At 42.9% G+C, this 15,358-nt stretch overlaps 1 protein-coding gene across 1 annotated transcript; it reads right to left on the minus strand.

The window, feature by feature from the left end:
* Positions 1-1,225: 1,225 nt before the first annotated feature.
* MCM6 (minichromosome maintenance complex component 6) lies at positions 1,226-13,881 on the minus strand. The gene is made up of 17 exons (XM_048309107.1): positions 13,724-13,881; positions 12,707-12,853; positions 12,029-12,139; positions 11,287-11,536; positions 10,458-10,623; positions 10,229-10,374; positions 9,191-9,341; positions 8,648-8,789; positions 8,217-8,358; positions 7,973-8,080; positions 7,230-7,385; positions 6,062-6,190; positions 5,054-5,215; positions 3,835-3,970; positions 3,401-3,568; positions 2,372-2,511; positions 1,226-1,755 (listed from the first exon to the last, which is right to left on the minus strand). The coding sequence occupies exons 1-17, from the start codon at positions 13,837-13,839 to the stop codon at positions 1,642-1,644; spliced, it is 2,484 nt and encodes an 827-aa protein (XP_048165064.1). The 5' UTR covers positions 13,840-13,881; the 3' UTR covers positions 1,226-1,641.
* Positions 13,882-15,358: the final 1,477 nt, after the last annotated feature.

The raw sequence follows: 15,358 nt of genomic DNA on the forward strand, positions 1-15,358 counted from the left end.
TTTTTCAGGAAGCCCTAAACAGCTCGCCGTAACATTGTGCTGACTGCTCCAAAGAAGTTCCTTTCACTCTGATGTCTGAATAGCAAGTCTGAACAGGAACCCTAGAGCACCACCTGGTGCTTACTTTTCAGTACAGCTGCATTAACTCAGAGAAAACCCCTCTCAGCCTACAGAACTGGGGAAAGAAGCAGAAAACATACTTTCTCCTACATGAAGTGTATTTATTTTCAAACAAAGATTCAGAGGAGGGGAGGGGGAAACGCATAATGAAGGCCCAACATCTTCCTATCCTAATTTTGAAAGTAAAGGAGCAATATAGAATAACATGAAAATGTTGTTGCAGCTGGGTGGCTTTTTAAAATGAAATAATGAAATGCAGTTATTTGCCAAAATGTGGTTTAGGAAAGAAATGAGTGGAGAAGGAACTGCAGTTGGAGTTAGTGCCCAGTGACGGGGTAGTGCTGATGACAAATATTTATGATTCCCTCCACTCCTTAAATACAAGTGTTATCTTTAATGATATGCTTAGTAAGACCAAGGTGTATCTCTCCAAAGCTGGGAGAGACTAACAGGAAAAAGAATACTGTCTTACAAACCAGCTCCATTTCTGAGCCTCCTTCAGAAATAGTTATTTCACACTATTTCTAATTAAAATATGTAACTTTGCCATCTTTCATGCTATTACAAATGTTTCTTAGGTGCTAGCGTCAAGTCAACAAGACAAATATTCAGGTATTTTCAATTCTTAATAGATTATTTAATAATCCCAGAGTTTACAGTAAAAAATTGAGAACAGAAATCTAAGCCAAGTTGTCATATAGAAAAATCTACAAACAGGTTTACAAATATAGTCTTAAAAATCCCTCCAAAATAGTGGCAGTTTTCAATTCACTTACAAGTCAAGACCTTCATCAAGGTTGGGGTTTCTGCCCTGCTGACTTAAAGCTTTGCTTTGGGCTTGGCTATTTGCAATTTTCTACTTTACATATGCAACAGGAGCCTGCGCATCTTTAGCCCATCTAAAAAGAAAGAGAAGCAATCAGTTTCTCATTGTCTATTACTGAAAGTTAAAAAAACTTCTTGAAAAAGAGCATCTGTCATCCAGGAAATTTGATCTTCCTTAAGACATTAAGCATTTAGATCACTATTTTTTTCAGCCTCAAATTACAGGCATAGAAAACAGCAATCTCACACGTGAGTAACAACAAATCCACCCTCAAACATCTCCAAATATTAATGTGCTTTTATTTATGTTTAGTGAGCTTTTATGTTAAGAAGAAAAACAGTAAAAAGCTGTAGCATAAAATGTCTATTAAATGCAACAGAAGAACAATTAAAATTAATCTTATTTAAAACAGAAACATCTACATAGCCTGATGGTGAAAAAAGCTATTGGATGATTCTCCTCTGCATCCAGATGATGGCACTGAAATTCAGAGTTAACAGTGAAACTAATATCTGTGTGTCATGTCTTCAAAAGCTTTCCAGGTATATTCAGTGTAAATGAGAAATCACACATTACTGACCACTCTCTGGAACGTTCATAGGAATTTAAGCAATTAGCCATACAGCAACCCCTGCAAGAAAAGAATCCATTTTCCAACTTGTAACCAGTCAGTTCCAGAATCCCATTCTCAGCCCTCAGTCTTCCAGCAGATAGTTTGGGTTGACAACCAGGTATGGATCATCATCAAAAGTCTCCTCTTCACTGGATCCTCTCAGTCCTGACTGGGACAGTTCAATCAGAATGTGGTCCTGTAACAGACAAAGATTTGTGTTAAAACAAGGGCAGAGAGGTTTGTTTCTACTCTTTGAAAGGCATTTTTATATTGGTAGGACCTCTTATTAATTACTTAACCCTTTCAACTGTGAACTCCCTCTAACAGATTCTTAACAACAGCATTCAGAGGAAATCTCTTCTATGTTGTATCCTTTCTGGGAACTTTCCAGCCTCGTGCTTTCCAATCTAGTGGGTTTGTGTCTTTAAAAGTGTAAAGTAGTTTATTTTGTCATAGTTTTTCCTCCAAAACGCCCTCATACCCCTCTGACTCAAGGCTAACAATTGAATACAAGTGTTAATTGTATTTCTGTATCCTAATGTATAACTAACATTATAGAAATACAGAAAAATATCACACTTCTATAGTGACATAGTATAGAACTTTGACCTTTTACTTATACACATCTCTAATTTATTTCAGTGTTTTTTCTGCAATTACAGTAACACAAAGAAGGCATTTATACTGCATCAGTCAATATCATGGAAGAACAAAACCGATTTCTCCAAACAGGAATATATTCCATTAAAAATGAAACATTGCCCTATGTAAGTTAAAACCCTTTTTCACTATCCACACATCTCCATACATACATAATGTGTAAGTCGGTGAATGACCCTCTCTATGATCTTCTTTTTATTTATTAGTTCTTCTTCAGATTCAATTTCAGATTCAATTTCCTTCAGATACCAATTAATAAGTTCACTCCTCTTTAGTGCTGCATCGTCCTCTTCTGCAGAGAAAATAATTTGCATAAACTCAGCAGCAGTAAAATAGCACTTAAACCAAACAAGAAAAGGATTTATACATTAACATTTACAATGCTGAAGAGAGAAACATGCTTTTTAAAATATTTAGGAAACATCAGACTTTAGGGGTTTTTTTCTTAAAGCACCATATTTTTCACAGGAGGGTGTTGGGTCATGGTTTAATTGGAGATAATTAGATTGAGAATGGAAGCTTTCAGTTCTATGCACCCAAGTGGCTTCCAAATCCCATCAGCTTTCAGCTTCAAGAAAACCAGTGGCAAGGACTCACATACCTTCCTCTAAGGGCTAAAGAAAAATCACTGTCACACAAAGCCAGAGGAGTCATCCTTCTACATGTAGTCAGCATTTGAACAGACACTGTCATCCCCACACCCTTCCAAAAGCTTTGTAGCTTTAGTATCTGCTAAGAGACAACTGCTGCCTTTCATTGCAGGAGTAGCCTCATTGCAACTGAAATATTTTAGCTTCTGAAGAACTAATCCAGCCATTTGCTTAAGACAGGATGTGGTTGCTGGCATGCATTAAAGCTCCTGCTCCAGTTTTCACTGTTGCAGACTCTTGTAGCTTGGTTACACCATTGTGTGCTACAAATCCTCTTCTGGCTCTGCTCTGTTGACTTCCTCCCCAGCTTAACGGGTTTTGACAAATGATTTAGATAACAGAACTAGAAACTCCGAGAAGTCATACTTGCATCAGCAGATGTAGTATTGTCACATGAGCACAGGTCCACACCTGACCTCACAAGTTTGTTGTCTCACAGAAGTGAAAATCCCATGTGCAACAGCAAGAGATGCAGTAACAATTGCTCCCTGAACTTGGGGTTTGCCTTCTTTTTAATAAACAAATTCTTACCTTCTTCTGCTTTCCTGAGGTGCAGCACCAGGAGATTAGAAATTCGTCGGTACTCAGAGAAGCCCAGCTTGAGAGAAGCTTTGGGTGCAGCATCCTTGTTCACATCCTCAGAATGGCCATTGATCCCATTCACAAGACCATTGACCCCAGCTGGAGCTTCTGCCTCACCTGTTTGGACACATGCCCAGGTTTAAAGCTGCAACATCTTTTAGCTATTTAATACTCTGAGCCACTGAAAAGCCTTGCATTGACCAACCAGGTGAGCTGGTGAAGGAGGCTGAAGAAGCAAGAGAGTTAAGAACAGGAGCCAAGATTTCTAGAGCTCATTAGATGAGACAGGCGAGAAACGGAAGAGAAGCACAAACTCCAACAAGGTAAGCTGTAAAGGCTGGAAGGACTTTCCCCTTTGAAAAAATACTCCGTAAATAATTTACCATTGACTCCATCTTGGTCCTCTTGATCCTCCATTTGCTGTTCATCATCTTGGTCTAAATTGATGTCAGGAGTCTCAACTCTAATGATGGACTTATTTAAAAGCCTGAAAGCTTCCTTCACATGTTTTGGGTGAACCTGAGGAAGATTTGAAAATACTTAGGCACAGTTAAATAGGCACAGGGGCTCTTCTAGTTTTCCATCAGCTCCAGAAACTCATCTCTAACCCTGATAAAGGGCTTTTCTACACATCTCACCTGATGAATCCTAAGCAGTAAAGACTGGGCAAGTTAAATTATATCCCACTACAAGCATTCCAAGGTCATGCAAGGTTATGGAGGGAAAAGCAGGCTGATTAATCTTTCAGGGTTTAGCAATCATGTGGAGTCGATAAAATTTTTACTAAGCCAAGAACATTTGGGAGAAAGATCAGTGGAGCAAGAAACATGAAAGAAATGGGTCTGAACAGAGACAATATGAAAGAAAGAGAGATGTAATTAATGATACTCTCCTCCAGAACTGAAAAGCAAAAACTGGAAAAATCATCTGTACCTGAGCCATAAGCTAAAAGCTATCTTGTTTCTTTATAAGCTAAATTTAATTTAAAAGAACCCAAAGGGTGTCCTTACACAACCAGTGAGCAAGGTTCCATCCCTGCACATGTCACACAGCCTCTAATCAACATTTCAAAAGGCTGCTGGGTTTTAAAGCAGGGACTAGACAGGCAGTAATCACACTACAGTCAACAGCCAGAACACAATGTGCTTTTCAGCAGTGGCTCATATGAGTAGGAGCCCAGATCATACACACAGATACTCCTGGGGTGGTCCAGATACTTTGATGAACTTTGGCTTTTTAGACTGCAAATGGAAGAGAGCCAAGAGATTACAAACTATGAAAGATCAGGAAAGAGACTGCTGACAGCCCTGGCTAACAGTAGTAGGTGACTATCATGATTTGATAGGTAGGAGGCTGAGAGTGCTGACACAACTGTGATATAAAATTATGCAAGTTCCCAGTTTGGACCAGATGACCTCAGTTTTACAAGTCATCTCTTAAAAATAGTGTTTCTGGCATACAAATTCAGACTGAGTACGGCCATGACCCAAGCTCTCCTCCTCACCCACAAGACTATGTCCAATACCAGAGTCAAACAGCAAATGCAGAACTCCCACACATTTCCATAAACATTTACACAAACTTCCATCAAGACCCTGCTACCTCATCACAGCAGTGCATCCTGGCCATGGCCTCAGACAGGCGGATCATGCTCTCCAGCTGCCTCACTGTGATCCTCCAAGATGACTTGGTCACTCCAGAGCCATCGCGCTGCCGCAGCCGCTTGTACTGCTCCACTATGAAGTCCTCAGACTCCTTGGATATCTGTGTGGCAGCAAAAAGTAGTTTCAGTGGTCAGAGTACTAAAGTTTTCTCTTCTTGCATTAGATTGGCAGGTCCCAGCCTTTTCTGTACTGGTTACTGCTTTTATCTGAAATATTCTATGCTTATGTGGAATAACACGTACTCTACATAAGTATAATGACAATCACATTATGTTGAAATTATGTTGTAATAATGATCACACTTACCAAGGATAATGATATTACAATAAGTATATAGCTGCATTAATTATTTTACAGCAGATTTTTAAACAATTTCTATTTTTCTGTTCCACTGGCTTGTTTCCAGGCATAATCCATGTCTGTCCCTACTAGATTGCTCTGTTATAGACTTCTGAAAAATCCAACACACAGCCCATCCAAGCTGCTACTTGGATAGACCCCAACAAAATCTGTAGTAAGACCAGTTTCCCATGTTCTGTATTTTACCAAAAAGCAAAGAAATATTGAGGCACAATACCCTTTCAAAAAAAAGATACAAAAACTGATTAAGTCGTAAGTCTATAAAATACAAAAAACTGCAGCAGCCATGTCAAATAACTCATGCCCATGAGGTATGACAAAGCTATGAAATGGCCCCTCAGTTGTTCTAGACAAAGGTTAAGAACTGCCACTGATTACAACAGTCTCAGCTTCTGCGTTTCTGGAGTTTAAGAGTACCAGGCTCCAAAATACGCTCTGTTTCTAGGTAGTAACATGAGTTTATGGCTCCTTCCTTGAGAGAACACTACCCCAAGTGTTTTGACATTTGCTGGAGAAAAGCCTACGGCAGAGTGACTGTTCCTTTGGCTTAGACAGAACAACTGTTCCACAGTCTACTTAAAATTACCTTTGGTTTAAACTGCCGTGCAAACAGCAGATACCTTCGGATATCATCCAAGGAATAGACGCGATCAACAGACTCCTCCACTCTGGAATGCAGATCCACGATGCGCCTGGCGATGGCGTAATCTATCACCTGGATATTGGGGCTCTGTCAGATCACTTGCACAGCATCAGCCAAAGAGCAAAACAACAGTTCTATTCTTCCTTCCCATTCCCCTTGCTCACTTGTGATCCTCATGGCAGAGCTAGTCTTTCCAGAAGCCCAACGTTCTGCCAGAAGGCCCAGGAGAATGCCCTGGGGGTTTTTAATACAAGGAAACACAGCAGAGCAGGGATAAAAGGCAGTTTTAGGATTTATGACCTCTTGGAACTCTCCTGGGTTACAAGTTAGCCACAGAACAGGCAGAAAGCACCACTTTGTAGCGTGGGAACTGCTTTCTTCCTTTTCAGCCTGCTCTGTCTCTCTCACCAGCCCATTCTCAATTAGATAATCACTCTGAGCAGAACAGTGGCTGAACCAACAATAACCTCTGGATCTCATGCGCTCCCAAGGCAAATGCCACATAGACAGGTGGCAGCAGTCTCAGCCTTAGTGACCAGCCATTTGTAAAAATGACTAATGGTGTTAAGTTTGCAGGTCAAACCACTGCAGGATGAAAAGGCAGTGTCCTCGTATTCAACAGAGCATGTTCAAATTTGTACTGCCAGCTTTTAGCTGCACAGACAGTGCAAAAAAGCAGAAGCAAGACACTCTCATGAGATTTGCTTCACTTATAATTGCAGAGGGCCACCAAGATGGTCAGAGGGCAGGAGAACATGATGTATGAAAGGCTGGAAGAGCCAGGTCTGTTCAGCTTGAAAGGAAAGCAACTGCTTCAATGGCCAGCATAGATGTGACGGAGCCAAACAGTTCTCAGATAAGAGGCAACCCACGTGAACTGGACCATGAGAAATTCTGATTAGATATAGAAGTTATTATTATTTGAACATATGAGAGTTGTCAAGCATTGCAGGGGCCTGGAGAGACTGCAGAATCTTCGTCCTTGGAGAAATGCAAAACTCACCAGGCCAAGGCTTGGCAAACTGTTGCAAATCTGTCTGAGCATGAGGTTAGACTAGAGACCTCCAGGCATCTTTTCTACACAAACTATTCTATAATTCCTTGAAGTTACCTCATTACATTCATCTACAAGGATGAAGAAGAGATCAAAGCGGGACATGATGGGAGCTGACAGGTTGATGTTCTGTTTCAGTGACTTGGATCTGTCATAGCGGCCACCAACTGGGTTTGCTGCAGCCAAAATGGAGGTCCTGGCATTCAGAGTAGCCTGACAAAGGGAAAAAATAAATTAAAAAAAATTGTAACTGCGACCACTTCCTAAACCAACTCATTGCAATCCAAACAGGTCAGCATAACATCTTTTAGATAGACTTCAATGGAGGTATTACAACAATTGCTCCTCAAAAGCACCCAAACTCCACTAACAAACCCTTTCTAACCAGGTCTCTGCTCCAAGACACAATCTGATGATCAATATTTTAACATTGTCCCATTCTTGCCAACAATACTGAAACAAGCCCTTAAAACTGCTTTTCACAATATCCTGTTTTTAGCAGCACAAACACACACTTCTACAAACACACACAATTCTGTAACCTTTTTTGGGGTTGCTTCAAGGTTAGGTTTTTCCCATTTTCTGTTTCCTGTCCACTACTATCTCTTTTTAACTCTCAGTAACATTTCTGGCCTTTTTTGGGTATGTGCCACAAAAACTTTGCAACAAGTGATTTCTGTCCTGCCACAGTGAGGCAGCTGCAGAGGTGACATGAAAATCTGCCAGGTGAGGCTACATCAGTACATGTAACAAACAGTCAGGTGATGCTACAGACTACACAGAGGTGTAGTGCAAGCTACCTTCACTCCAGCTTTAGTAATGGATATTGTCTGCTGTTCCATCGCCTCATGAATGGCTACTTGATCCCGCACATCCATCTTGTCAAATTCATCAATGCAACAAACCCCCTGCAGCAGAAGAATGAAAATAAGTGACCCAGATTCAATTTGGAACAAATAAAGATCATTAAGACAATTTAGGACTCTCTGTCATTAATCCAACCCATTCTTGTGATGCAGGAAACTCTCCCCTTCCCAGACTCACGTTATCTGCCAGCATCAGTGCTCCAGCTTCAATGACAAATTCGTGGGACTCCTCATCTTTCACCACAGCCGCCGTCAGACCCGCGGCACTGGAGGCTTTGCCACTGGTGTACACAGCACGGGGACTGAACTCATCCACATGCCTGTGGAAAAGAGTAATAAAAACCCCAGTATTTTATCTATCTCTGATATTTTAAAAGGAGCAATTAATTTGTATTTTTAATATCAATGTATTTTGAAAGTATTTGGAAATTCCTATGTTGAGTTTGCTTCAGCCCTGTTCAAATACTTCAACCACATCCACACAAGCTCTGGGAATTATTCTCAAATATTTTACTTCCTTTTCCTCTGTTTAATACAGCAAAAGGCAGAGTGCACATTTATAGCTCTAGTCACACTGGACAATATTTAAATACTGGGTTTTAATCTTACTTTAGAAACTGACTCTTGGCTGTACTTGGATCACCAACAACACAAACATTGATGTCCCCACGCAAAGAAGTGCCTTCTGAAGTGGTCTTGGGAACTCCTCCAAAGAGCATCAGCAGGACCCCACGTTTTACTTCATCGTTACCTGCCCCAGAAAAGACATTAAACTAAACATCCAAAGAAAACACCACATTTTTCCTATTAAAAAAACTTCACCCTACTAGAATTTTTGAGCACTTGGGCACATCTGCTCAGAATTCACCTATTTGCTAAACATCCACCAAAACCTGTAGAGTTCAGTAGCAGAACACCCGACATCAAACCCAACCCTTCTGACTGGGCTTGCAGGCCTTAATGATTAAACACCACAAACAGTCAGGGAACAGATTCTCTTTTTTTAGCACAACCAGTGCTGAGGAGGAAAGTTTATAGTAGTTGGCACAGGGCTTTCAACCTTTCCCAAAATGACACTACAGAGACAGCAAAAGGAATTAATATTTACACAAGTGAAATTTCCCCTCTCTGAGGCCGCAAACGGATTCTTACCATGGATAGTGGGGAAGAGGCTGGTGCACAGATTATGGTAAAGGTTCTTATCTTGGCTCATTTCAAAAACCTTTTCCCACTCTTTCACAGACATTTGGTTTTTAATGCTTTCTGCAGTCTGTTCTTCATCTCGGAGCTCTTTCCCACCAAACTGAACAAAGGAAGTAAAACAGTAATAAAAGTAATAACAGGATCACTAATGAATGTGAGCACTGCAGACAGGTCACAAAAACTTGCTCTGTAAGCTGGATGGGAGGAACACATTCTAAAAAGCTGCCCTTAGGCTAAGTAAGCTCATCACTTTATACCTTTCAAAAAACAATAGCCAATTTCCTAGCAGGCAAAACCAATGGTGTAACTTCAGTTAGTGAGAAAATCCCAAGTGAGTTGCTTGTACAGAGATTAAAAAGAGTAAAACCAATATGACTTCCTTTGACTAAAATTGTCTTCGTAAGCATTCTTACATTAACTGGAACTTCCAAAGTCTTTTGCGGCTCTGAAATAGGGGCCAGAAATTTCTACTCCCAGAACATAACAGATACTCTTTTTATCCTATGTGATAGTGAAGCTGTTAGCAGAATGATAGACTACAGTGCCTCACCATGCCAAAACCCAGACACAGTCAGTATTACTCATTGTGTTGCAGTAACATCCCACAATGTCACTTGATAAACTAGAGGGAACAAAAAGGATCCCTGTTTTGCCTGTGACAAAACACAGCAATGGGATTTCCTGGAAGGAAAGGAAATGCTGCAGAAATGAATGTAAGCTGAATGGAAATACAAGGGCCAGTCAGCTGTTTAGAACAAATTGTAACATTGGCGAATAATCACATCTGTGAAAAATGCTATGAGTGACAAAGACAAGAAAAGAATCTTGCTATGTAAATTCAATGAAAATACAAAGACAGTCAAACACACACAGGAAGGTTGCACACACGGACATTTAAAGCTTTACCCATTCCTGCTCCCTAACTGGAGGGGAAACCACCCAGAACAGAAATCACCAACACCTTTAAATCTTTCTCTCCAGACTCACCCGTGGATTTGTTGGTGCAACATAACAAGCCAGAAAGACGAGCTTATAGGAGAGCTCCCGTACTCCGAGGGCGCGCAGTCCCCGGATACCTTCGGTTTCATAGCCCTCCGTCCCTGTCAACCGGGAGCTGGTTTCTGCGCGCAACCCTGCCAGTGAAACAGGAGTCAGGACAGCAGCTCCCAGCACGAGTGGGAAGGACATCTCATCAAGGTCATGTGTAGCAACAAACCTGGTGTAGAGAGCTGGGACACATCAGGCACGACAATCAGTGAGCCGGTGAAGTCACATTTGTCACCTGCCTGAGCAGATTCCACGGCCTCTGCGCGCAGGATCACCTCCACACTCCGCGGAATGCTGCCGCGCGGCAGCTCACCCTGCGTCTCCTGAATGCGCACCTGGCAGGGAGAGAAGGTTCAACACTGAGCAAATGTCACCAGAGCTGAAACTACTTCAAAAGATGGGTTAAATAGCATCTGATTGCTGCCATCCATGTCAATCCCTCTTACAACATGACAAACAACCAAAAATCCCTTCCCTAATCAGCATCTAAGGAGTCTTGGTGCAACTTAAGAGGATGTACAAGGGCCACAATGACAATTCTGAAAAGCGAATTTCAGTTATTATGGCTCACATAAAATACAATTGTGGGATGTAAAGTGCTGAGGATGTGGGAGAGTAAATCAACCCGGAAGAGTAAAATGCCGCAGATACCAACAGACACCTCTTTTTGTTCTTGTACAAAACAACTACACATGATGTACTGGCAACATGAGACTAACTCTGGCTTGTATATGTGGGGCGTCAGTGGATTACTTAAGACAATTAATGTCGCACAACAAAACTGGTTTGATACTATTAATAATTTCCCATTCTTAAACATAAGTCTTCCAGAGACAGGAAGAAACCTTTTGCAGAAATTCTGCCTTTTCTTGAGGTCTTTTCTTGATGTTGACAGAACAAAAATTAACTGTCTTCAATGTGTAGCAGTACAAACAACACCTTCCAACCACCATAGGAACATCATTGATTGTCATCACCCCCCAACATCACCCCTGTACCTTTTGGAAATCAACAAATATTGATTTGTTTGTGTCCAGCAGGAATCTCCTTCTGTTGGCACAGACTGGGTTCCTGCAGATGTTTGGCTGGGTGTATTTGAATTGCTGTTCCACATCTTTGATCACTGTCTGGCAGTCGAGGCACAGGAAGGTTCCACTGACCAGCTCTGGATGGACAGGGTGGGTACGAACCACCTGCCCACTGATGCGCAGCAGGGAGCCAATTTTTGCTGAAGTCAGTTCTCGAATTCTGTTTAAAACAGAAATTCACAAGGATTAAATTACTGCATTAACAATTCTAGGCCCAGGGTACTAAGATACAATATATTTTCATTCTGTCTCTGACTAAGGAACTGCTGTAACAAACAAAAGAAACAAACGTTGCAATATACTCTCATTGTATGATTTTATGTAAACTTTTAGATTATTACTAAAGGTCAAACCAATGCAAAAGTTACATCAGTGGTACTTCAAAAGCAACACATACTAATTCTTTTGTTGTTTTTAAACTAGAGAAGTTACATTTGTTTGTGAAATATGATGAATCTAAGTATCTGAGTGTGATGCACAAATGAAAAACCATTTCAAAAAATATCCTGCACAAGATCGGGAAACTTTGTCACAACTCTACTGGCCAGCTGCACATTTCACACTACACAACCAAAACATTTTCAGCGTGCTTTGACATGTTTTTGCCCAGTAGTAAAACAGCACAAGTTTCTGGAATTAATAATCATCTTACTTGTGTCTGGTAGGCAGGTCCTGGAATGCAACATAAAAGTCCTTGTTTGCAGGAACATTTCCATGGTCTCTGGCAAAAGTCTTTGTTGCTCGACAGAGGTATGGATAAACCCTGAAATATGGGAAAAAAGTTCAAATTTTACAGAAGCTATCAAAATGCCTTCTCTGCTTTACATTACATCAAAGGCTTGTATCAGATTTCCAGGTTCTGGCTTTTAATGCTATGTCTCATAACCCAAAAAAGCCACTCTAAATATGCTAAAGGTAAGATCACTACACAATAATGTTATTTGCACTACTGTTTGATAATAGACTTTTTAAAGTCTCATTTTATGACACCTTTACACTTATATTAAGAAATGTATCTTCAAAATAAGTGACCAACTCAAGAAAGCATTTTCAGAGCATGAAATTTTAGAGTTTATTCTGTATTCTCATACTGACCACTTACTTCTTTATGACAATAAATGCAATTAGCTGGTTAACTCATAGTTTCCAGAGAGGAATCCACTGAGAAATGGTTTTAGCCAGTTAAAAAAGAATAATCCTACATGTAAGTGTTTTCAGGATGCAGAAAGAAGATATGCCTCTCATTTTTTACATAAAAAGCAAGACATTATAAGCCTGAGACTCCAGGAGAGCTCAGCTTTACCTGGAAAAACCCCGCTCTACATTTTACCTGTAAAACTCCTCCTGAATAGTGGTAGAGAGTTGCTGATTGAACTGCTCCAAATCTGCAAAGCTGACGATCAGTGTGTTCCGCTCCGGCCGGATCAGTTCTTCAGCATCTCGCAAGTACTTGACCTCCCCATCGCTGTTCTGGAACCTAGAAGTGATTCAGGAAAACGTTTCACAGTCACCAGGCAGCAACTGAATACTTCTGAATTCAGGAGAAAAGGCAGAGAAAAAGATCACTCACATTCAGGCATCCCGCAGCCCCTTGCAAAGCCCTTTTACAACAATATTTCTTCTTCCACCCCCTTGCTACATCTGCTCTATCCACACCCCAGCGCAGACACACCAGGTTTACATTTCATACAGCAGGAGAGTTGTCCCAGTGCCAGACAAAATTTTATTTAAGGTTTAACAATGGCTCTGCACCAGCAAACAAGGTTTTGTTTCCTCCGGGTGATGCTAATGGTTTCCTTATTTGATGCGGATGGGCCCCATAGGAAGCAAAAAGCAGTGAGCCAGATGTATTAATGTGTAACACCCAAGCCGTGGAAAGGGTTTTCAACACAGCTGTGACACAACATTGTTAAAAGGGACCAAACGTAGCTAAAAAAGCAATAATCATAGAATGGTTTGGTTTAGAAGGGATTTTAAGATCATCTCGTTTCAACCTCCTGCCATGGGCAGGGACACCTTCCACTAGGCCAGGTTGCCCAAAGCCTCATCCAACCTGGCCTTGGACACTTCTAGGGATGGGACATCCCAACTTCTCTGGGCAACGCTCCCGCGGAAACTCTCCAAGAAGGGTTTTACCTACCAAGAGAACACCGTGCTGCCTTCCTACAGGTTCCTCCCGGCAGAGCCTCAGACCACAGCAGAGCTTTTCTGACCGAACGCCAAGGGGAGAGGGCTCCAGGCCCTGACAGGATCTCACCAAATGGCGGCCCCTCCGTGAGGCGCTGCCGGCCCGCCACCCGCTGCCGGCCCTGCCCGCCCGCCGCCAGGCTCGGCCCCCGGCACTCACTCCTCTAGGAAGTCCAGGAACAACTTCTGGCACTTCTCGGCCACTTCATCGCGGATCTGCTGGTGCTGCGACGCTGCGCCCGCGCCCCCCGCCGCCGCCGCCACTGCCAAATCCATCCCGGCCGCTGCCGCTGTCCCGGGCCGGCCCCGCAGCGGTTCGCGCCACGCCGCGCACCACGTGGGCCGCGCGCCCACAGCGCCGGCCAACCGGCGGCAGCCGTGCCGCAGAGCCCCGCCCCCCGCGGCCGTTTTCGCGCCAAAGGCGAGGGGCGGGCGGGACTGAGGGCGGCTACCAGCGCCCCGCCCTGAACTGCGCTCTCAGCGACAGCGAACGGGACCGGCTGGTGGGCTGCTCAGCGAGCTGCTCAGTGCTGCTGAGGGCTGCTGAGGGCTTAGAGCTGTGCCAGAGCAGCACCACGTCTCCCATTGAGAAACAGAGGCATAGAATGCTAAGGGGTTGTAAGGGACCCTAAAGATCATCTAGTCTCAACCCACCTGCCATGTGAGGGACACCCCCCACTAGACCATGTTGCTCAGGGACTTACACCCAACCTGGTCTTGAACCCTGTCAGGGATGGGGAATCCAAAATCTCCCTGAGCAACCTGTTCCAGTGTCTCACCACACTCACAATAAAGAATATCTTCCTAATATCTCATTTAAATCTCCCCTTTTTCAGCTTGTCTCCATTCCCCTTGTCCTGTCACTACAGCTCTTGACAAGGAGTCCATCTCCACCTTCTCTGTAGCCCCTTCAGATACTGAAAGGTTGCTATGAGTTGCATAGGTTGCTCACACAACCTTTTCTTCTCCAGGCTGAACAGCCCCAACTTTCTCAGCCGGTCTTTGCAGGTGAGGTGCACTACTCCTTTCATTAACTTCATGGCCCTCCTCTAGACTTGCTCCAACACTTACATGCCCTTCTTATATTGGCGACACCAACACAATAGGCGTGGAGGTGTCAGCTGTGGGCATCTTCAGCACAGTAGCTGCAGTGAAGATTCCACAAGGCACTGCTTTCCCCAGGAAGAAATCAGCTATGGTAGCTGGAGTTAAAACTACTCTGGTGTGGCCAGGGCACTGCTGAGGAATTCCCGAGGGACGCAATCCCCACACTGTGTGCAGGAGGCACTTAAGCAGCTGCTCGCTGAGGAGACCCACGCCATGCAGCATCTCTGGCTTCTGAAGAACTGGCCCAGGTGGTAAGGGTGTAAATTAAGCTAGGTGAGGATTAGGCCACAGTCTGGACACTTGGCTCCTCACTGGCACCGCTGTAGGATGGTTGAAGACAACATTTGCCAAGCGGTGCCATGGCTGACAGCCATTCCCGAATGGCAGCTGCTGGCACACAGCACCTGCCAGCAGGAACCACTTCAACATCTATGAAAAATTGCTTAGAATTGCTCTGCCACCTGCAAAGTCATTCATCTCTGCCTAAACTGGGAATTTTGCTGTAATTAAAGCAGCTAAGGGCTCTTTTTCAGTTTTGAAACCCTTTCAGAAGTACCAGTACCAGCAGCCTCCTGAAGAAGTGTTAGTTCATGTTATGGTGTGCTTGCCATACCGTGAACAGAGACTTAACTGCAAAATGGTAAAGAAAATAAGAGACTTGTAGAACTAACTTGGTAATTTTTAAAAC

Source organism: Corvus hawaiiensis, chromosome 7 (genome assembly GCF_020740725.1).
Source record: "Corvus hawaiiensis isolate bCorHaw1 chromosome 7, bCorHaw1.pri.cur, whole genome shotgun sequence".
NCBI lineage: Eukaryota > Metazoa > Chordata > Aves > Passeriformes > Corvidae > Corvus > Corvus hawaiiensis.